Below are 25920 nucleotides of genomic sequence, written 5' to 3' on the forward strand. Positions count from 1 at the left end.
TATATCATTTATATTTACTTATTTATGAAATATATGTTTTTGTTAACAAGTTAAAGGTGTTTAATGATAATGCAAGCATGTTTAACACATATAGTTAATATTGTTAATACATTAAAGGTGTTTAATGATAATACAAGTATGTTTAATACATATAGTTAATATTGTTAACAAGTTAAAGGTGTTTAAAGATAATGCAAGCATGTTTAACACAAATAGTTATTATTGTTAACAACTTAAAGGTGGTTAAAGATAAAACAAGCATGTTTAATACATATAGTTAATATTGTTAACAACTTAAAGGTGGTTAAAGATAATACAAGCATGTTTAACACATATAGTTAATATTGTTAACAACTTAAAGGTGGTTATAGATAATACAAGCATGTTTAACACATGTAGTTAATATTGTTAACAAGTTAAAGGTGGTTAAAGATAATACAAGCATGTTTAACACATATAGATTCCTTTCTTTCATGAAGACAAGAATATAAGTTGGTGTATTACCTGATTCTGATGACTTGCATTGATTGGAATCAGACAGTGGTGATGATAACGTCCGCATTTTTGAATGGAGGAGAAAAAAGTCCTCCTTTCTGTCCAATACCACATGAAAGTGGTTGGTTTTTGGCATCTTATTTGTCCAGCTTCCGTACTCCTTTGTATACACTTTACAAGAAATACATTGTCGGCAAACTCCGTAGCTTGCTAGCTTGTGCACGCCAGCTTTCTGAGACTCTTATTTTGGTAACGCAGGCAGGATGAAGCAGAGCTTTTATTGTGCAACTGTGCAGTCGGTCTTTGGAGTTTTGACGACAGGTACGGCGCCGGAGTCTGTTGAAATAAAGTGTTTCTCGCCTTCCAGTCGGTAATTTGAATGAGCTGGCAGCAGCCAGCGTCATCTCAGAAGACCCTCGGGTGCCGTGAATGTCAATCAAGTAACGAAAGTGACGTCATAGTGAAGATTTATGATCGCTCATTTTTAGGACTATTTTTTTAATGCCTGGCTGGTGATCGACTGACACACCCTCCGAGATCGACCGGTAGATCGAGATCGACGTAATGAGCACCCCTGCCGTAAAATATCAAATAACAACCGAAACCATCCTGTCCGGATTCAGAAAGGCTGGAATAATTGGAACTGCAACTGACGATGACTCTGACGTAAGCGACGTACGTAGAAGAGGACGTACGTAGAAGAGGAAGCGGCGCATTGTCTACCTTTGGAGTTGGCAGATTTCATGGGATTTAGCGATTAGGAGTGACAGATTGTTTGGTAAACGTATAGCATGTTCTATATGTTATAGTTATTTGAATGACTCTTACCATAATATGTTACGTTAACATACCAGTTGGTTATTTATGCCTCATATAACGTACACTTATTCAGCCTGTTGTTCACTATTCTTTATTTATTTTAAATTGCCTTTCAAATGTCTATTCTTGGTGTTGGATTTTATCAAATAAATTTCCCCGAAAAATGCGACTTATACTCCAGTGCGACTTATATATGTTTTTTTCTTCTTTATCATACATTTTCGGCCGGTGCGACTTATACTCCGGAGCAATTTATAATCCGAAAAATACGCTATATAGGTCAGTTCGTATTAGCCACAGTTGGTTTTGGAGACATAAACCGTGATCTGCCACATCACCGATAAGGGCCTCACTGTAGTGTAACTCACCCTTTTGGTGCCGTACCACTACGGTTGGTACCTCGACAGAGTTGCTAAAAGAACATATACCGTATATTATGGACTATAAGGCGCACTTAAAATCCTTTAATTTTCTCAAAACTCGACAGTGCGCCTTATAACCTGGTGCGCCTAATGTACGGAATCATTTTGGTTGTGCTTACCAAATGGTCCGACCCAAGTCTGACACCCTGGATAATCACTGCTAACTAGAGATGTCCGATAATGGCTTTTTTGCCGATATTCCGATATTGTCCAACTCCTAATTACCGATTCCGATATCAACCGATACCGATATATACAGTCGTGGAATTAACACATTATTATGCCTAATTTTGTTGTGATGCCCCGCTGGATGCATTAAACAATGTAACAAGGTTTTCCAAAATAATTCAACTCAAGTTATGGGAAAAAAAATGCCAACATGGCACTGCCATATTTATTATTGAAGTCACAAAGCGCATTATTTTTTTTAACATGCCTCAAAACAGCAGCTTGGAATTTGGGACATGCTCTCCCTGAGAGAGCATGAGGAGTTTGAGGTGGGGGGAGGGGCAGCAGGGGGTTTATATTGTAGCGTCCCGTAAGAGTTAGTGCTGCAAGGGGTTCTGGGTATTTGTTCTGTTGTGTTTATGTTGTGTTACGGTGCGGATGTTCTCCCGAAATGTGTTTGTCATTCTTGTTTGGTGTGGGTTCACAGTGTGGCGCATATTTGTAGCAGTGTTAAACTTGTTTATACGGCCACCCTCAGTGTGACCTGTATGGCTGTTGACCAAGTATGCCTTGCATTCTATTGTGTGTGTGAAAAGCCGTAGATATTATGTGACTGGGCCGGCACGCAAAGGAAGTGCCTTTAAGGTTTATTGACGCTCTGTACTTCTCCCTACGTCCGTGTACACAACGGCGTTTTAAAAAGTCATAAATTGTACTTTTTGAAACCGATACCGATAATTTTGAAACCTATACTGATAATTTCCGATTTAAAGCATTTATCGGCCGATAATATCGGACATCTCTAATCGTAACAATCCATATTTTCCGTTATTGATGCACAAAACTGGTATCTAAACATGTAAGTGTGCAGTAGCTCCTCTCCTCTGAATGCGAGTGCTCCTACAGCAGGTCATTTTTTTTATTGTCATTAAAAAGCGTGTTTATGTCCATTTTGTGTCACGCTGTTTAAAAAAAGCATAATGTTTCATAAACATGTCTTCAAAGCAAACAAATTGATCCAGTCATATTTTAAAAATGTGAAAGTTTACCTGTTTCTGATACACTTAATAAAGATGAAACATTTTATTTATCTGCCGTTAATTGCAATTCATTTCGAATTAACTATGAACAAAATGTGATGAATTAAATATTTCAATCGTTTGACCGTCCTAGTTTTAATGTACAAAAACAATGCATTCTTCTTGAAAGACTTATTATAGTAAACTTTAGCTTTTGAGACATGAAAGTGATGATGTACGCTAGTTTTGAGCCTCCTGTAAGGTGCAGTATGTGTGTGTTCCCCCACAGAGAGTGCGCGGCCCTCCCTTGGTGAGACGTGCTCTCGCCTCTTCCTTTCCCTCTGTGGGACCTTTAATCATCTGAGCGTCCTGATTGGTCAACACTCAACATGGCTCAGCCGCTCTGTGCACGAGGTGCAATGCCATGACGTCACTTCCCTTCACCTGCTCGTCCACACTCAGCACTTCCTGGACATCTATACTGCGTAAGGTTGACTTACAGGCATTAGATAACAAGTATGGCCACCCACACTTACAGTATCCTTCTAGAATTGCTTGTCCACACTGCAAAAACTGAAATCTAAGTAAGATTAAATATCTCAAATAACCATACTTGCCAACCATCCCGGATTTTCCGGGAGACTCCCGAAATTCAGCGCCTCTCCCGAAAACCTCCCGGGACAAATTTTCTCCCGAAATTCAGGCGGAGCTGAAGGCCACGCCCCCTCCAGCTCCATGCGGACCTGAGTCCGCTTTCCCACAATATAAAGAACGTCTACGGTAAAGCAGTTCGTCTGCCGTAAACAGCAATGTTGTGACACTCTTAAACAGGACAATACTGCCATCTAGTGCATTTGATGAAAGCACTTTTGTGCGTGCCACACAGCAATGCATCATTAGAGAGGGTGTTCAGCATGGTTCGAAAAATAGTGACAGAGAATAGAACAAGGATGGACAAATCAACCCTTAACTCAACAATGAGTAGATGAGTGTTATGTGTGTGTATATGTGTAAATAAATGAACACTGAAATTCAAGTATTTCTTTTATTTATATATATATATAGCTAGAATTCACTGAAAGTCAATTATTTTTATATGTATATATATATATATATATATATATATATATCTATATATATATATAATACATATATATATATATATATATATATATATACATATATATATATACATATATATATATATATATATATATATATATATATATCCATCCATCCATCCATCCATCCATCCATCCATCCATTTTCTACCGCTTATTCCCTTCGGAGTCGCGGGGATATATATATATATATATATATATATATATATATATATATATATATATATATATATATATATATATATATATATATATATATATACACATATATATATATATATATATATCCATCCATCCATCCATTTTCTACCGCTTATTCCCTTCGGGGTCGCGGGGATATATATATATATATATATATATATATATATATATGAAATACTTGACTTGGTGAATTCTAGCTGTAAATATACTCCTCCCCTCTTAACCACGCCCCCGCCCCAACCACGCACCCACCCCCCGAAATTGGAGGTCTCAAGGTTGGCAAGTATGCAAATAAGGGTGATCTTTGCTTATTGTCTGTCTGATAATATAATTCTTCTCACTATGCGGATTTTATGTTAGAGTGTTTTACTTGTTTTAAGGGTTTTGGTCCTAAATGATCTCAGTAAGATATTACAGCTTGTTGCTGAGATTTGATGACCTATATTGAGTAAAACATGCTTAAAACTAGAATATCAAGTGTTGCAAAGCTGTGTCATCAACACTCACAAGTATAAAACTACTTTTTTAAAGTAATAATTTCTTACTTCAAGCATGAAAAAAAAAATCATGATTTTTGACACAATTGTGTCTCATAATTAAAACAGATGATAGCTAAATGGACTTTGCTGTTTTATTTTCAATGAAACAATAGAAAATACATACTCATATAGTAGTACAGTTGGCACAGTACAGTAAACAGACAGTTAATATTTAAATAATTTAACATGTGACATATCAAACTATTTTGAACAGAAATAGTTCATGCACATTCAGATAAATTCTTCAAAATTACAATTAAAAAAAATTTGTCCGGGCTTTATATATGTGCACTAATTATTGAAAGAGCATGCACTTGGCGCGATGATGTCATGTTATCCATGGAAAAATGCATTTTTAGACCATATGTTTTGCTTGAGTGGCTAGGAGACCCCGAGAGTAACAAGCGGTTGCCTTGTTGCCTTCTATTAAGAACAGTAAATTAGTTTTTAGTATAAGTTTGCTGGTTTCACGAAATGTAATGCCGAGCGCATATCATTATGTCAAGATAATGGCACTAGCATTTACTTAATTTAAGAATATTTTTCAACATACTGAACAAAAAGGTCTCATTTTTTTTCTACCAAGAAGAGTGCACTTGTTATTAGTGAGAATATACTTATTTTAAGCTATTTTTGGGTTCATTGAGGTTAGCTAATTTTGCTTGTTTTGGAAATTCTTGACAAGCCAAATTTTCTTGTTGTATTGGCAGATCATTTCGCTTAGTTCTTAGCTTTTGTATTTTCTTTCTTGTTTTTGAACACTGACTTTTAGCAGTGCAGTATAATATATGTGAGCTACTTAAAAAACATCAAGCATTTACTGTTGACTTTATGAAAATGACATTTTGATTCTCCCTCTCCCATCTAGATATTGCACGGCTGTAGGTGACTTCCAGGTCATGGGGGGATTTCAGTCGCTCCATAAGCTCTCGCTGTGAGATTCTTTATTTGATTATTAAAAGATTGGGTCACCGCACGTGAGGTGTTTGCAGAAAAATATATTGCAATTATGTTTTTGATGAAATATGCTGATTTTCCTTAAAAGTGTCTTTCTGTTTGTTTAGTGAGTTTTTAGGTTCCCAGCAGACCAAACTCGCAGAGCTTGATGAATCCGACCCATCAGTCAGAGGCGCGGTCGATCTGGGTTCCTTGTTGTACTGGCCTCTGCAGCACCTCCACCAGTACAGCCAAGTTCTGCTTAAACTGGAAGCCTGTTACGATGTGGTGAGGCCCAAACTCTCCATTCATCTATTCTTCAATTATCTGTTCTTTTCATAGCGAAACCTTATTCATGTCAAAGTTATACTACAATCGAATATACAGAAAAATAAATGTATTTTACTGGTAATTTTGTTGAGAATTTGGACAAATTATTTTCTGGTGATGCAAATGTCACCGATTGGGCGGAAAGGCCCTAACGTTCCTACCAAATATGTAATTGTGATGCATGAATGTCTCACTCTATTGTCTCCAAGCTCACAACAGAGTATCAGTCCCTCCATCATAGCTGTATGCAGTTTGAAAGCCTCTCTAGGTTTCTGCTGAGAAGGAAGAAGGAGGCAGAAGTCACTTTCCTCTTCTGGAAGACTCATTCCGGAAAAAACACTGTGAGTTTTATATCTATATACAGTGGAATCCCGATATACGAACTTAAATAGTTCTTGAACGGGGTTCGTAAATCAAAAAGTTAGTATATTATTGTATTTGTATGTACTGTATATCAAACATAACATAACAAGGAGGTGATGGACATACTTGCCAACCCTCCCGGATTTTCCGGGAGACTCCCGAAATTCAGCGCCTCTCCCGAAAACCTCCTGGAACAAATTTTCTCCCGAAAAACTCCCGAAATTCAGGCGGACCTGAGTGACGTGTTGACAACACACAACAACAGTGTCTACCGTAAAGCAGTTCGTCTGCCGTAAACAGCAATGTTGTGACACTTTTAAACAGGACAATACTGCCATCTACTGTACACGCATATGTGACCCACCCATAATGTGTCACATTTCTGTGTTGATTTATTTATTTTATTTTGTGGTTTGAATTCGTTTTTGGAGCTGTCATTACACATTTATCAGTATTCACATTGGTCAGTAGGGGGCAGTAGGGTGTTTCTTCCCAATTGAATGCTATCACCTGCAGACCGGAAGTGTCTTGTCATTCTGATGAGCGCGACCAGTCTGTGAACAATTGCAACGTCCTGTGTGCTTTTTCCTCCTGTATAACAGGTTAGTTTTGGTGAATCAACTCACTGAATAATATCCATGTAATCTTTATAAGTTTAAGTACACATTCTGATGGTGGAGCCTAACTCTAAAGTGTTTGTGAGTTGTAGTTTGTAAATGAACACTGAAATTCAAGTATTTATTTTATTTATATATATATATATATATATATATATATATATATATATATATATATATATATATATATATATATAGCTAGAATTCACTGAAAGTCAAGTATTTCTTATATATATATATATATATATATATATATATATATATATATATATATATATATATATATATATATCTTAACCACGCCCCCAACCACGCCCCCGCCCCACCCCCGACCATGCCCCCGCCCCCACCCTCCACCCCCCACCTCCCGAAATCGGAGGTCTCAAGGTTGGCAAGTATGGTGATGGATCAAATGTCTCTTTATTAACAAGCTGGACTGTGCTGTATGCGCTGCTCTGCCAACATGCGCACGCACACAAAAGTCACTTTGGTGCCTTCACAAATGATCAGAAATCACAAAAACAACCATATTGCTACCCATTTTCTTTTTGTCAGACAATATTTTCGGTATACTGGATATCATTTTTACCTAACATGTTTCAACTGTCATCTGCAGTCTTCTTCAGAAGGGTCACCTGACCGCTGTGACTTGTTGCCTATCATTGTTCTTATAGGTGTTGCCAACCAGACAGACCTCTCAAGTCTACCTGGTTGGCTTTTATTTTTCAACTCACATGTAAACACATACGTTACAGCGTCAATTCCGGTCCTTCAACAATAGCTAAAAAAAAAATACATATCTTCACAAATTACTGCACATATAGCATATCATTTGCGCACTTTTGAAAACTCGGCCGCCAAAAATAAATCATCACAACATCCGATTTTGGTGAGCAGAGTCTTTTTTTCTGCGGTTGAATTTTCGGTGAATCACTAGTAAATAGTGCGCAAATAATAGGCTATGTGTAATATATGAAGAAATTGGGATTTTTGATTGTTGTGGCGTATTTTCTTACGTTTTGCGTACATTGCATAATTAGTGCGCAAAATGTAGTATTTATTACTAAGTTTCTTGTTTTTAATTACGTTTTACTTCTGTTACTGTAAGTAAGTACGCCTAAATCTGCACTGATTCCGGTAAATAAACAGCAGTCTCATGGGGCTTAGAACATCGCCTGAAACCCGGAAATGCCCGGATGGGACTCTAGGTCATGTGATTGCAACCCACCTATAAAAATGAAATGCAGCTTCACCACTTTAGTCATAATTTTTGCTCTTAACAAACTTCTCTATAACTTTAAGCTCCAGACTTCCTCTGTTTGTTTGATCTTGTCATTACTGCCACAAGTGGTAGAAAAGTGTATTACAACTGAGTACCGCTGCGGCCCATACAGCCCACAGCTGATAAAATATTTTTTTGGCGGCCCTCTAGGGCAGTGTTTTTCAACCACTGTGCCGCGGGGTGCCGTGAGATACAGTCTGGTGTGCCGTGGGAGATTATCTAATTTCACCTATTTGGGTTAAAAATATTTTTTGCAAACCAGTAATCTTAGTCTGCAAATAATGTGTTGTTGTTGAGTGTCTGTGCTATCTAGAGCTCGGCAGAGTAACCGTGTAATACTCTTCCATATCAGTAGGTGGCAGCAGGTAGCTAATTGCTTTGTAGACGTCGGAAACAGCGGGAGGCAGTGTGCAGGTAAAAAGGTGTCTAATGCTTAAATCAAAAATAAACAAAAGGTGAGTGCCCCTAAGAAAAGGCATTGAAGCTTAAGGATGGCTATGCAGAACGAAACTAAAACCGAACTGGCTACAAAGTAAACAAAAACAGAATGCTGGACGACAGCAAAGACTTACTGTAGAGCAAAGACATGTACATCCGAACATGACATGACAATCAACATTGTCCCCACAAAGAAGGATAAAAACAACTGAAATATTCTTGATTGCTAAAACAAAGTAGATGTGGGAAATAGCGCTCAAAGGAAGACATGAAACTGCTACAGGAAAATACCTCAAAAAAAGAAAAGCCACCAAAATAGGAGCGCAAGACAAGAACTAAAACACTACACACAGGAAAACACCAAAAAACTCCAAATAAGTCATGGCGTGATGTGACAGGTGGTGACAGTACACCTACTTTGAGACAAGAGCTATATTGATGCATGCCTGGTTATGGTTTAAAGTCATATTCAACAATTGCGACAATGACTTTTTACTGTCAACTGAGTTTCGTTTTTTAATGATTTCTGATGGTGCTGTGCCCAAAAAATGTGCCTCGGCTCAAAAAAGGTTGAAAAACACTGCTGTAGGGGGCGCTCGGTTAAGAAACACTGTTTTAATGCACAATTTTCTGGCGTATGATTTTTCAGCGCATATGGAAGCTATGCATCACATTTTTTGAGATGTCAGTCAACCATCTAAAAATCGGGAGGACTCCTGCTGTTGGGAGTGACATGAAAATATGATTTGTTGAAGGTGTCTGTCTGCTACTTCAGCACAAAAGTTGAAACCTTTTGCAGTGGTTCAAAACATTTAGTCTAACCGAGTCCAACAAGGGCGTGACTGTCAACATGTGTCAACCACGACATGCCTGGAGTGAATTGTATTACTATATTGACTGTTTAATATCATACAAACTGGTAAAAACAATGGAGAAAATGTAAGATATTACTGAAATATAACCGTGATAAGGTTTTAATGGACAGAAGCTACTCACGGCACTCACATGCCTGATTGTGTATCCTTCAGGAGGGTCTGCGTCTCCCACAGCGTCGAGTTTTATGTGAAAGCAGCAACAGAACTCTGACCCTGCAGGGTGCTGGGCGCTTCTCCAACCACTGGTTCATCCTGTTCAACGATGCCCTGGTTCACATCCAGGTATGCACGTGCACTCGCACTACTTTAAAGTCGTGGCAAATGCAGTATTAAGTATTAAAACCCTTGAACAGCCTTTCATCTAAAAAAGGACTAAGAGTTGCTGAACTTAATACAAGTTTCAGAGTTGTACTACCTGACATAGAAAGGTACCAACCTGCATATAAAAGTGTTTTGTTTTTTTTAATCAATATTTGAAAGAGATCTACAAACATGATCATTTCGCCATGTAGGCTAGGGGGGGTCTTCTTGATGACGCAACATCCTGTTTGCAGGGTATTTCTTATCTTCACAATAAAAGTCCAACATTTTCGGATGTGCTATCCTGACATTTGACAACATAAATATCAATCAATGTTTATTTATATAGCCCTAAATCACAAGTGTCTCAAAGGGCTGCACAAGCCACAACGACATCCTCGGTTCAGAGCCCGCATAAGGGCAAGGAAAAACTCACAACCCAGTGGGACGTCGATGTAAATGACTATGAGAAACCTTGGAGAAGACCGCAGATGTGGGTGATACACCCCCCTATATCGTTTTTTAGTTACCTTAACAGCTTGAAAATGATTTATTCCACAATTTGTTTTCTCTGAAAGCTTTCAAATATTCAATTAGTGTGTAATATTTTTAATCGAAGTTTATTGGTATTAAAGTACAATTTTTATAAGTCCTTATAGTGCAGGCATGGGCAATTATTTTGCTTCGGGGGGCCAATTTTAGAAAAAAAATGTGTCTGGGGGCCGGTATATCTATTTTTAGAAACGCTAGAACAAATCCTCACAATAGTTTATTATTCTTCGGTCAATGGTCAACAAAATAAACAAACAGTTGTACATTCATAGATTGAAAATGAAAATGTTGCAGACCCAAAGAGTTTAGGCTGAAGTTGAACACTTATAGCGCCTAACCCTATAAACAATGTCAAGTACAAGATGAACTTCCGAAAATTATGAAATGTCTTTTGTACAACATATTTTAAATACACATTATACACAATATGAACACTGTTCAATTATATACACAGTAAAGGCATGTGAAATATCCTTATACGTGTGTTAAACCTTTGTACCAATTTATATACTATATACAAACAATTATACTTCCATTATTATTTATATCCCACATTTAGTATTTTAATTAACATTGATCCTAGTATTAACTACTGTGTTGATTCAAGAGTGATATATTTTTCCAAGACATTGGTCTTAAAGTGTTTTTTTAAATGTGTGAATGGACCTGGAACATTTTAAGGAATCATCCAAGCTGTTCCACAGTTGAAATAATGTCTGAATGCTAAAAACGTTATGACAGACCGCCTTAAAAAAACGGAATGGAATTTTACATTTACAAATAAAGAATGCGGGATTTACAATTTTAGCTATGAACGATAAAACACTGAATATTGAGAACATATGAACGTCAGACCCCCTCTCGATCGACATATTTTACAATGAAGCGAAACGCAACAAAAATGCAACAAACACAACGAAATATGAACGCAAAGGGTGAAAAATAAACCCAACTACAATCTGATATATCACTAAGCTTTAGAAGTTTGTTGTACAAATCTCTTTCCGCATCTGTCCCTTACACCCGCAGTTCAGGCTGGCCGCTCTGGAAACACTCTGTGGAAGCGCTCTCCACCCACACTGCTTGGTGCCTCGTCTGAGCTGCTGTGACTTAGATTACCAGAGTAACTAATTAGATTACCATAGTAACTAGTACATCATGCAAAAGCATGACTTGAAAAGCTTTAATTGGCCACATGTGGCCCCCGGGCCTTAATTTGCCCAGGTCTGTTATAGTGCGTTAATTTGTGCAGACAGGTGTGCCACCTGACATTTTGGGTGCTAGAGCAGTCGAAACACAAAACATATATATTGTAGACATTATTAGAATGCAGTGAACCCTTATTCAAACTCAATTTTAAAGAGTAAATTTACATATGATTATGTCATTCATGTTTGATGTCTTTTTGTTATTTTTTTTGTGATGTGTAATGTCTATTGTTTAAATGTACGGCAGTGACAATGAATTTCCCCAAGGGGACCAAGAAATCTAAATCAATCAAAAAAATCATCATTCAAAAAATAAATAATGCACTTGGACACAGTAATGTGCATGGCATCGACCCTTGCATGGTTTATTAATTACAAATATCATGGTGAATGATGCCGTTTGGACTTAGTTTATTACTACAAATATCATGGACTTATGGTGGTAATATTTAATTGAACCCTTGTGCAACCTTAAGATTTACTATACACACTTACTCTTAGGATCCAAAAGGGACCCACCCATAAAAGTGTCATAAATCAGCAATTATGAATATTTTTTTAACTTTCGACGCTTGGAATTTTTAAACAACTTTATTCTATGTATTAATGTAACTTTTTAAAATAATTGGCTTTTTTTTTTCTTTTTTTGTTTTTACTATGGGAAAAATGCGGAAAAAATGCAATATATCTAAATAATATTTGCGGAATGGTATATTTGAGGTTTAAATAATTTGTCATGTGCACAATAGAAACATGTTTCATTTGTACGAGGAAATAATTTTTTGTTGTCCACACGAGTGCTGATTACAGTAAAAAAACAATGTAATTTATTTAAAAAATAGAAACATTTAAGATATATGTAAAAAGAAATACATAAAAATATTACACACAAAAAAATATATATATGATATATATATATATATATCATATATATATATATATATATATATATATATATATATATATATATATATACAGGTAAAAGCCAGTAAATTAGAATATTTTGAAAAACTTGATTTATTTCAGTAATTGCATTCAAAAGGTGTAACTAGTACATTATATTTATTCATTGCACACAGACTGATGCATTCAAATGTTTATTTCATTTAATTTTGATGATTTGAAGTGGCAACAAATGAAAATCCAAAATTCCGTGTGTCACAAAATTAGAATATTACTTAAGGCTAATACAAAAAAGGGATTTTTAGAAATGTTGGCCAACTGAAAAGTATGAAAATGAAAAATATGAGCATGTACAATACTCAATACTTGGTTGGAGCTCCTTTTGCCTCAATTACTGCGTTAATGCGGCGTGGCATGGAGTCGATGAGTTTCTGGCACTGCTCAGGTGTTATGAGAGCCCAGGTTGCTCTGATAGTGGCCTTCAACTCTTCTGCGTTTTTGGGTCTGGCATTCTGCATCTTCCTTTTCACAATACCCCACAGATTTTCTATGGGGCTAAGGTCAGGGGAGTTGGCGGGCCAATTTAGAACAGAAATACCATGGTCCGTAAACCAGGCACGAGTAGATTTTGCGCTGTGTGCAGGCGCCAAGTCCTGTTGGAACTTGAAATCTCCATCTCCATAGAGCAGGTCAGCAGCAGGAAGCATGAAGTGCTCTAAAACTTGCTGGTAGACGGCTGCGTTGACCCTGGATCTCAGGAAACAGAGTGGACCGACACCAGCAGATGACATGGCACCCCAAACCATCACTGATGGTGGAAACTTTACACTAGACTTCAGGCAACGTGGATCCTGTGCCTCTCCTGTCTTCCTCCAGACTCTGGGACCTTGATTTCCAAAGGAAATGCAAAATTTGCATGGTTGGGTGATGGTTTGGGGTGCCATGTCATCTGCTGGTGTCGGTCCACTCTGTTTCCTGAGATCCAGGGTCAACGCAGCCGTCTACCAGCAAGTTTTAGAGCACTTCATGCTTCCTGCTGCTGACCTGCTCTATGGAGATGGAGATTTCAAGTTCCAACAGGACTTGGCGCCTGCACACAGCGCAAAATCTACCCGTGCCTGGTTTACGAACCATGGTATTTCTGTTCTAAATTGGCCCGCCAACTCCCCTGACCTTAGCCCCATAGAAAATCTGTGGGGTATTGTGAAAAGGAAGATGCAGAATGCCAGACCCAAAAACGCAGAAGAGTTGAAGGCCACTATCAGAGCAACCTGGGCTCTCATAACACCTGAGCAGTGCCAGAAACTCATCGACTCCATGTCACGCCGCATTAACGCAGTAATTGAGGCAAAAGGAGCTCCAACCAAGTATTGAGTATTGTACATGCTCATATTTTTCATTTTCATACTTTTCAGTTGGCCAACATTTCTAAAAATCCCTTTTTTGTATTAGCCTTAAGTAATATTCTAATTTTGTGACACACGGAATTTTGGATTTTCATTTGTTGCCACTTCAAATCATCAAAATTAAATGAAATAAACATTTGAATGCATCAGTCTGTGTGCAATGAATAAATATAATGTACTAGTTACACCTTTTGAATGCAATTACTGAAATAAATCAAGTTTTTCAAAATATTCTAATTTACTGGCTTTTACCTGTATATATAGATATATATAGATATATGTCTTGTATATACATTTTTGTACATATTTTTATTGTTATATATATCTTAAATGTTAGTTTTGATATTATTTCATTCTTTACTGTACTGGGCACAAGTGCGAAAAACCAAAAATGTTGTTAATATGTTAAATATTTTATATTATACGTTTGTATAATATATATATATATATATATATATATATATATATATATATATATATATATATGTGCATATACACATGTATAAATATATATATATATAAATTATATATATATATATATATATATATATATATTAATATATATATATATATATATATCCACACACACACACACACACATATATATATATATATAAATATATATATATATATATATATATATATATATATATATGGTTAGAGTGTCCGCCCTGAGATCGGTAGGTCGTGAGGTCAAACCCCGGCCGAGTCATACCAAAGACTATAAAAATGGGGCCCATTACCTCCCTGCTTGGCACTCAGCATCAAGGGTTGGAATTGGGGGTTAAATCACCAAAAATTATTCCCGGGCGTGGCCATCGCTGCTGCCCACTGCTCCTCTCACCTCCCAGGGGGTGATCAAGGGTGATGGGTCAAATGCAGAGAATAATTTCGCCACACCTAGTGTGTGTGTGTGTGTGTGACAATCATTGGTACTTTAACTTTAACTTTAATATATATATATATATATATATATATATATATATATATATATATATTAAAGTTATATATATATATATATATATATATGTATGTATGTATACACACATACATGTATATATATAATGTATTCAAATTAATTTAAACATGTACAAAAAAAGGTTGGGTATTTACCTTAAATAGGTTAATTTATGACTACATTGATTTTGAGACAGTGGACAAGTAGACAAAAAAAAAATTTTTTTACAGTGACTACTGAGCTACAATGAGAGAAAGTAGGACATAGTTAAGTTTGAGTTCATACAAGTCTTTATATATATATACAATCTGCCATGTTATGTATACATGCCTAAGATCATTTTAATTGCATTTCAGGGGTTTAATGGCAATTTAACCAATTTACGCTCATCAAAGCTCTGGGAATTGTGCTCATTGTTTTCCGGCACAATCTGCCAGTTAGGGGTGCAATTACACCTAAAAATATTTTCTTGTTTTTCTATAGGTAAGAATGAGATTTCTTCAGTTTTCATGTAATATACCAGGATTAATTGAAACATAACAGTTATAATAGGAGTTAATGGGGCTGAAGGAGTTATTCTTATTTTCTTATTCCATTCTAACAATGTTGCAATCAAAAACACAATGCAACTTTTTTGAAAAAACAAAAAATAACAATCATATGACTAAAGGAAAACATGCAATGCATGTTGTGGGCCCTCGGGTTGCACAAGGGTTGGGCTGTAAAGTCACATGGTGTCTCAGTCTTCCATCTCAATTCCAACATGATGCATTGTGTCCATGTCATTGTCTTTCATTCACTCAGCGCGCCATTCCCTCTCAGAGCCTCGTAAGTACACGTGACACGAGCTAACCAAATCCTATGCAGCAGCAGCATGGGTGGGCTTGCGGATGTTCACGCTCACATGGGAAGATGATTCACTCATCTTAAAAAAGGTCTGCATGTTATGTTAAATGGAGCGTTGACCTAAAACCACTGCATTTTTGTGCTGGAGCCAGTGTGGCCTGGAGGGCTGCTTAACACCGCTGCACAGTCTAACCATTTCTCTATTTTATTTTTGCTTTTTTTTTTTACACTTACCAGCCACCATATTCAATACCACCTGTGTGAAGTTGGCCCCCCTTATCATTGCAAATATTAAAATAAAATGTTGTTGCACTTTGTTAGTTATTCTAAAATACATTTTCTGATTAGTGACGTCATCAGTCTCCCACTCCGCACAAACCCCCGCCTTGTCAAAATCTTTCCAAACTTGTCGCATTAGTTTGTGCTACTTTTGTCATACAGGTCACACTGAGGGTGGCCGTATAAACAACTTTAACACTGTTACAAATATGCGCCACACTGTGAACCCACACCAAACAAGAATGACAAACACATTTCGGGAGAACATCCGCACCGTAACACAACATAAACACAACAGAACAAATACCCAGAATCCTTTGCAGCACTAACTCTTCCGGGACGCTACAATATACACACCCCGCTACCCCCAACCCCGTCTCTCAAGGAGAGCATGTCCCAAATTCCAAACTGCTGTTTTGAGGCATGTTAAAATAAATAATGCACTTTGTGACTTCAATAACAAATATGGCAGTGCCATGTTGGCATTTTTTTTCCCATAACTTGAGTTGATTTATTTTGGAAAACCTTGTTACATTGTTTAATGCGTCCAGCGGGGCATCACAACAAAATTAGGCATCATAATGTGTTAATTCCACGACTGTATATATCTGTATCGGTTGATATTGGAATCGGTAATTAAGAGTTGGACAATATCGGGATATCGGCAAAAAAGCCATAATCGGACATCTCTATATTGAAGTGTTTATGTTATTAACTAATATTATTGATAACTCCTTGTCAAATGTGTCCCATTCATTTGTGCTACGTTTGTGCTGCAAAACGTTTATGGGGCTGGTTATGAATCATAAAATGTAAATAACAAAAAAAACAACTCTAATTTTACAAATAAAATTGTTGCAGCGCAAACGATTGGGACACATTTGGGGAGATTTTGACAAGGTGGGGGTGCTGGTTATGAATCATAAAACAATAACATGAAAACTACAATAGTTAACAAAAAATATTTGCAGTACAAAAGTAGGACAAACAAAGGGGCCAATTTTTGGGGAGATTTTGATATAGTTGGGGGCTGGTTATGAATCATAACAGGTTAATTACGCGGTAATAACATAAACAGCATTAAACGTTAACATAAAAACTAATAGACACATTTGCAGCACAAAGGAATGGAATAAGTTTGGGGAGATTCTGACAAGGTGTGGGAGAAGGGGCTGTTTATGAATTATAAAACATTAATAACATGAAAACTATAATAAACTATTAGCAGCACGAATGTAGCACAAACGAATGGGACACGTTTTGGGAGATTTCAACAAGGTGCGGGGCTGGTTATGAATCATAACAGGTTAATTACACGGTTATTAACATAACAACTGTAATAGACACAAAATATTAGCAGCACAAATGTAGCACAAACAAGTGGGACAAGTTTGGGGAGATTTTGATATAGTTGGGGGGCTTGTCATGAATCGTAACAGGTTAATTACATGGTTGTTAACATAAAAACTGTAATAGACACAAAATATTAGCAGCACAAATGTAGCACAAACAAGTGGGACACGTTTGGGGAGATTTTGATATAGTTGGGGGGCTGTTATGAATCATAACAGGTTAATTACACGGTAATAACATAAAAAGCATGACATGTTGGTAACATAAAAACTATAATAGACACAAAATATTTGCAGCACAAATGTAGCACAAACAAATGGGACAAGTTTGGGGAGATTTTGATATAGTTGGGGGGCTGTTATGAATCAAAACAGGTTAATTACACGGTAATAACATAAAAAGCATGAAACGTTAGTACCATAAAAACTATAATAGGCACAAAATATGTGCAGCACAAATGTAGCACTAAGGATGGGACAAGTTTGGGGAGATTTTGACAAAGTGGAGGTTGGGGAGGGCCCTGGTTATGAATCATAAAAGGTTAATAACATGAAAATTATAATAGTTAAGAAAAACTATTTGCAGCACAAAAGTGGGACAAACGAATGGGACAAGGTTCGGGAGATTTTGATATCATTGGGGGGCTTGTTATAAAACATAACAGGTTAATTACACTGTAATAACATAAAAAGCATGAATGTTAATAACATAAAAAGTATAATAGACACAATATATTTGCAGCACAAATGAAGCACAAACGAATGGGACAAGTTTGGGGAGATTTTGATATAGTTGGGGGGTTGTTATGAAACACAACAAGTTAGTTACACTGTAATAACATAAAAAGGCATTAATGTTAATAACATAAAAAGCATAATAGACACAAACTATTTGCAGCACAAACGAATGGGACACGCTTGAGAAGATTTTGAAAAGCTGGGAGGGCTGGTTATGAATCATAAACAGTTAATAACATAAAAACTATCCTAGAGAAAAAATGCTGCAGCACAAACAAATGGGACACGTTTTGGATTACGTCATTAATCAGAATTTTTATTTTTTTTAAAGTAACTTTAAAACCTTAATGGCACAAACAAAAGGATTTACAGCACTAATGTATCAGAGAGTGTTATTTTGCAATGAGAAGGGGGCCAACAGGTAATGAGATCCACCACAAACCTTAGACTACGTCTAAATATTGATCTTTTCTAAGATAACATACAGTTGTTGATGAGTTAGTTGTAGTGGTTTAGAAGTGTGCTGCATCACACTGAGAGATCTGACATGACATATTCAAACTATTAATGATGTGATTCTACATGTAACATTGCATGCCTCCTACATTGAGACTTGATTTGCACGGGCCTGGTAACTAACTTGCCAAACATGCTGGTGTGCTGGGGCCTCGGGTTAAGGTGTGGTACAGTAAGGTAGGTACAGTAGCACCAAGCCTGTACAGTCGGTAAGGTTGTGTTTTTGCCTCAATCCTGTGAGAATCCTGCGTGAGGATGACACATTAAGGCAGGGGTGTCCAAACTTTTTCCACCGAGGGCCGCACTCTGAAAAAATAAAAGCAATGCAGGGGCCATTTTGATATTTTTCATTTTCCAAATCAATACAATATATAGATTGTTTTACTGTTAGGGACCCGGAAGGGTTTCAGTCATAAGAATGTTAAAAAATAACATTGAAATTACATTGAATTTTTTTATTATTATTATTCAACACTTAAATCCCGAGATCAACTTAAGGTCTATCTGTCAATATAAAGTTTAAAAATATTTTTTTAAATTATGCAATTTTTGTCAATTAAAACCGAGTTTTTTATGTCAAAAATACAAAACATGTAATGTTCCCCCAGGCCCCCACACCCCAAACAAATTAATATGTTGTATGAAGTAATTAGAGCCTAAATAGATCAATAATTCATGACACCATTAATTTTGATTCATTTAAAAAATTATAAATGTTAAAAAAAAGTATTATTTTTTTATTTTTTTATTAACAATCAACATTTATGCCTCTAGCTCTATCCATTGACTATAGGTTTGTATTATTTCTTAATGTTGTTTTTTTTTGTTTTTTGTATCCCCTTTTAGTCGAAGAAAGTGTGCTTGCCATTTAGTTTTTAAATAGAAAAAACACGAAATATGCAATATTTTCCCCAGAAAATGTATAAAAAGTTGAATATCTGCTGTGAGGTAATTGGAGCCCTGAATAAGTCATTAATTCATAACAAAATAGATTTTGATTCATACATAAATACATTACACGTACTATGTAAATATTACGTATATATGTTTTATATTGCTACAACGGTACATTTGTAGTCTATTTTATACCTGCATTGTCCTTTCCATCCTTACACTTTCCATCCTTTGTGACCGAGCTACTGTGTGGAACAATTTCCCTTGTGGATCATTAAAGTTTGTCGAAGTCTAAGTCATTATTATTTGAGCAAACAGCTTTAAAGAAAAGGAAAAAAACAGCTTAATGTCATTAGAGTCAACATTGCAACTTATTTTTGTAACATTTCACCCACTTACTCTTTTATTTCACTTTTTTGTGTTTTTATCTATTATTTTTTTAAATAGTGTTTTTAGAATGGACACCCCTGCATCAAAGGGGAACTGCAGTTGTTTGGGAATTTTGCCTATCGTCCACAATCATTATGAAAGACATGACGACGGATGGATTTTTTTTAATGCATTCTTAATATTCAATAAATTTGATCAAAAGTCCGCTTACAATGGAGCCTGAGGGAGATGTTCAATTCCCTTAAAAAAACATCCAAACACCTCCATTGGTGTTTTATATACATGACGTAAGTATATATGTAATGTATTAACGGGCACATTTATAATAATATTTAATATTGACATATTTTGTTTTCCAACTGTAGACTTTGAGAGCCAACAAAAATAATAAAACATCTCTTACTGTACAAGGTCTGCCGTCATTAGGATGTAGACTGCTATGACGTCCATATATTCCCATTAAGATGAAAAATGTCTCATAATCCTCGTGAAGACGTGGGGTGGTTTGGGGGCGGGGGACAAGCACTTTTTTTTGTCGTTCTTGCCAGTTCCAGGTCATAAATGGCGGTCAGAGTGTACCAACTTGTTGGATTATATCCTCAGCCATCTACTTTCCAGGTGAGATACATGATTTATGATCTAGAACAGGGGTGTCAAACTCGTTTTCATTGAGGGCCGCGTCGCAGTCAGGGTTACCCTCAGAGGGCCACTTTTAACAGTTAGTAATATATATATATATATATATATATATATATATATATATATGTATGTATGTATGTATGTATGTATGTATGTATGTATGTATGTATGTATGTATGTATGTATATGTATGTATATATGTATGTATGTATATATGTATGTATGTATGTATGTATGTATATATATATGTTTGTATGTATGTATGTATGTATATATATATATATATATATATATATATATATATGTATGTGTATATATATATATATATATATATATATATATATTTATAATACATTGACAATAACATTTTTTACATAAGCTGCAAAAAATATTTACATTTTACTTTAAAAACTGGCACCTCAGTCACCAGAATTTTACAGTAAAAGCAGTGTTGTTGTTTTTTACAGCATATAAAAAAATTTAATAAATGAAATGGAATGGAAAAACAATACCACTGTTTTTTGGGGATAAAATTGAAGCAACAGAGCTGACAGTTTTTTGTTTTGTTTTTTACAGTAAAATCTTGTTGTTTTAATGTTTTTTGGTTTTTTTGGGGTTTTTTTCAAAACCAAAAAAATATGAAAAAAACAGTACCAAAGTTAATTTTACGGTAAAAAAAAAAATCAGTCGGCGGAATTTAACTGTAAAATATATTGTCAACTTTACAGTCTACAATGTGATTGATAATTTGTTTTGAAATCATAAATCAAGTATTGTATTTATCTTAATTTTAACAAAAAATTATTTTTGGAATACATGATAATATAATGTTTTGATTTTGATCATATTGAATTTTAAATTGCATGCAGTACATGATTTCTAATGTCAAAAGGGAAAGAACAAATATATTTAGTCAGAAAAGATTAAGCATTTTATTAACGCATGCAATTTGGCCGCCGGGCCTTGAGTTTGACACCTGTGATCTAGAATAAACTTACAAGGGAGCAAGGAAGCGAGGAAACAGCAGATCACTCCATGACTCAAACATGGAGACCAGCAGAAATAGTTGGTCTGCGTTAGCGCTTATAATAACAATATCACTAATACTTGGTTAATATTCAAATCACAAAATGTAAATTGAGTATTTTTGGCACTTTTTTTAATGGTTATTTATTGGATTTTATGGGCAGAATAGTGGAGCTCCCATTGGCTCCGCTGTAAACAGACGTTTATTTACGTTTATTGAATATTTAGAATGCATTAAAATGATTGTGAACGATAGGCAAAATTGCAAAAAGAGTGCAGTTCCCCTTTAAGGAGTGGGGCTATCCCTTGAACAGACAATATCAGACTTATCAGGTCTTACCAGGTCAGTAGTGCATTCTTCACTCGCGGGATGAGGCAAAAACTAAGCCACTGTACATACAGCTAACACACTGCTGCATTGCGGCTGACTTCACTGCTCGCTCTGTTGACTTTCTCCTTCCTGGACGTCGTCTTGTGGATTTTTCTCGCTCTGATGTACTTACCATTTTGTGTGTATTTTATTGCCGTTGGGTGTGGAACTAAACGTAGAATATCAAGACCAGTGGCTTCTGTTTTCTTACACATCTAGCATTTATTGTCAAAAGTAAAGGTACTCAAACTGTCTTCATAAAAGTAAAAACATTGGGTTTTAAGTAGAGATGTCCGATATTATCGGCCGATAAATGCTTTAAAATGTAATATCGGAAATTATCGGTATCGGTTTCAAAAAGTAAAATTTATGACTTTTTAAAACGCCGCTGTACGGAGTGGTACACGGACGTAGGGAGAAGTACAGAGAAGTTGCGTCTCCCAGTCATACTTGCCAACCCTCCCCATTTTCCCGGGAGACTCCCGAATTTCAGTGCCCCTCCCGAAAATCTCCCGGGGCAACCATTCTCCCGAATTTCTCCCGATTTCCACCCAGACAACAATATTGGGGGCGTGCCTTAAAGGCACTGCCTTTGCGTGCCGGCCCAATCACATAAAATGTACGGCTTTCCACACACACAAGTGAATGCAACTCATACTTGATCAACAGCCATACAGGTCACACTGAGGGTGGCCATATAAACAACTTTAACACTGTTACAAATATGCGCCACACTGTGAACCCACACCAAACAAGAATGACAAACACATTTCGGGAGAACATCCGCACCGTAACACAACATAAACACAACAGAACAAATACCCAGAACCCCTTGCAGCACAAACTCTTCCGGGACCCTACAATATATACCCCCCGTTACCCCCTATCCCCCCTAAACACCGCCCCCCCCAACCCCGCCCACCTCAACCTCCTCATGCTCTCTCAGGGAGAGCATGTCCCAAATTCCAAGCTGCTGTTTTGAGGCATGTTAAAAAAAATAATGCACTTTGTGACTTCAATAATAAATATGGCAGTGCCATGTTGGCATTTTTTCCCATAACTTGAGTTGATTTATTTTTGGAAAACCTTGTTACATTGTTTAATGCAGTGGTCCCCAACTGCGGACTGATTGGTACCGGGCCGCACAAGAAAAAAAAAAAAAAAAAAAAAAAAATATATATATATATATATATATATATATATATATATATATATATATATATATATTATTATTATTATTATTATTATTATTATTATTATTTATTTATTTTTTTAATTAAATCAACATAAAAACACAATATATACACTATATATCAATGTATACCAATACAGTCTGCAGGGATACAGTCCGTAAGCACACATGATTGTATTTCTTTATAAAATACAAAATTAAATTAAATTAAAAAAAATACACCGGTCTTATATATATTTTCAAGCGTTGACCGGTCCGCAGCTACAAAAAGGTTGGGGACCACTGGTTTAATGCATCCAGCGGGGCATCACAACAAAATTAGCCATAATAATGTGTTAATTCCACGACTGTATATATCTGTATCGGTTGATATCGGAATCGATAATTAAGAGTTGGACAATATCGGAATATCGGATATCAGCAAAAAAGCCATTATTGGACATCTATAGTTTTAAGTAAGTAATGAATAGCTTTCTAAAATGCTGTACAATGATGAGTCTCAAACTGGTATGCATACATTTTAGTTTTAGGCCAAATATTTGACTCATTATTCAAGTACAGTGTTTTATTTTCCCATATTCACACACAGTGTTACTGTTCAAACTGTGTGTAATGTTACAGTGTTCAAAAATATGAAATGTACTTGTTAAATAAAACCTCCGCCTTGTTTTTAATGAATACTTAGGCTTACTACGCCACTGTGTTTTAATGTCGGTCACTGCGGTGGCACTTGGAGAGCCAAGTGTTTTCTGAGGTGGCACTTAGTGGACCACTGCTATACAACGTTCCGGAAATAGTCGGTTTGCGTTGTGTCAGTCGCATTTTACTATTGCAAACGTAGTTAAAAAGACAAAATGGGGACCAAAAAATGTGTGAATCATGAAGAAAAAAAATAATAACCCATCTCTGTGTTTCCAGTTCTCCACTCATCATGTCTACCCTCTGAACTGCTTGTGGGTGAAACCACTCCCTGAAAACGACAGTGGATGGTGAGTTAACCACCTCTACTGTGTATGTTATTTTTTTTTTTTTTTACTATAACCCAGAATTTAGCCACAAGAGTTGCTAATAATAATTCCCATTTGATTAAAACAGTGCGTTATTATAGTTGATGTGTGATTATATTCCTCACTTACTGCAACTATAGTTGGAACTGGACACATCCCACGGTGAATATAGAATGTAAAAAAAAATGCCCTGTGAAAATACCAGATTTTACTACAAAACCCAAAACCAGTGAAGTTGGCACGTTGTGTAAATGGTAAATAAAACAAAATACAATGATTTGCAAATCATTTTCAACTTATATTCAATTGAATAGACTGCAAAGACAAGATATTTACTGTTCCAACCATACTTGCCAACCCTCCCGGATTTTCCGGGAGACTCCCGAAATTCAGCGCCTCTCCCGAAAACCTCCCGGGACAAATTTTCTCCCGAAAAACTCCCGAAATTCAGGCGGAGCTGGAGGCCACGCCCCCTCCAGCTCCATGCGGACCTGAGTCCGCTTTCCCACAATATAAAGAACGTCTACAGTAAAGCAGTCCGTCTGCCGTAAACAGCAATGTTGTGACACTCTTAAACAGGACAATACTGCCATCTAGTGCATTTGATGAAAACACTTTTGTGCGTGCCACACAGCAATGCATCATCAGAGAGGGTGTTCAGCATGGTTAGAAAGATAGTGACAGAGAATAGAACAAGGATGGACAATTCAACCCTTAACTCAACAATGAGTAGATGAGTGTTATGTGTGTGTAAATGTGTAAATAAATGAACACTGAAATTCAAGTATTTCTTTTATATATATATATATATAGCTAGAATTCACTGAAAGTCAATTATTTATTTTATATATATACATATATATATATATATATAAATATATATATATATATATATATATATATATATATATATATATATATATATATATATATATATATATATATATATATATATCCATCCATCCATTTTCTACCGCTTATTCCCTTCGGGGTCGCAGGGATATAGATATATATATATAGATATATATATATAGATATAGATATATATATGGATATATATATATGGATATATATATATATATATATATATATATATATATATATATATATATATATATATATATATATATATATATATATATATATATGAAATACTTGACTTGGTGAATTCTAGCTGTAAATATACTCCTCCCCTCTTAACCATGCCCACGCCCCCCGCACCCACCCCCCACCCCCCACCTTCCGAAATTGGAGGTCTCAAGGTTGGCAAGTATGGTTCCAACTGAGAATCTTAAAATTTATTGGCAGCAAAACGTTGCAAAAAAGTTGTCACCGGAGCATTTTTACCACTGTGTTACATGGCCTTTCCTTTTAACAACACTCAGTAAACATTTGGGAACTGAGGAGACACATTTTTGAAGCTTTTCAGGTGGAATTATTTCCCATTCTTGCTTGATGTACAGCTTAAGTTATTCAACACACATATATATCAGCACGGTGGAAGAGGGGTTAGTGCATCTGCCTCACAATACGAAGGTCCTGAGTAGTCTTGGGTTCAATCCCGGGCTCGGGATCTTTCTGTGTGGAGTTTGCATGTCCTCCCCGTGACTGCGTGGGTTCCCTCCGGGTACTCCGGCTTCCTCCCACCTCCAAAGACATGCACCTGGGGATAAGTTGATTGGCAACACTAAATTGGCCCTAGTGTGTGAATGTGAGTGT

The 25920-nt window shown here is 36.1% G+C and overlaps 1 protein-coding gene across 4 annotated transcripts in view; it reads left to right on the forward strand.

Annotated features, from left to right (window-relative positions):
• LOC133574411 (alsin-like) overlaps positions 1–25920 on the forward strand; it is a 135520-nt gene that overhangs the window by 56026 nt on the left and 53574 nt on the right. For 3 of the 4 annotated variants that reach the window (XM_061926594.2, XM_061926596.2, XM_072912024.1), the window contains exons 17-23: positions 3213–3408; positions 5653–5718; positions 5849–6008; positions 6260–6391; positions 9779–9907; positions 15757–15780; positions 24113–24183. In XM_061926594.2, coding sequence (XP_061782578.1) covers positions 3213–3408; positions 5653–5718; positions 5849–6008; positions 6260–6391; positions 9779–9907; positions 15757–15780; positions 24113–24183 — 778 coding nt within the window. The remainder of the gene's footprint in view (positions 1–3212; positions 3409–5652; positions 5719–5848; positions 6009–6259; positions 6392–9778; positions 9908–15756; positions 15781–24112; positions 24184–25920) is intronic. The other variant, XM_061926595.2, reaches the window with a different exon arrangement.

The sequence above is a fragment of the Nerophis lumbriciformis genome, linkage group LG31 (genome assembly GCF_033978685.3).
Source record: "Nerophis lumbriciformis linkage group LG31, RoL_Nlum_v2.1, whole genome shotgun sequence".
Classification (NCBI taxonomy): Eukaryota; Metazoa; Chordata; class Actinopteri; order Syngnathiformes; family Syngnathidae; genus Nerophis; species Nerophis lumbriciformis.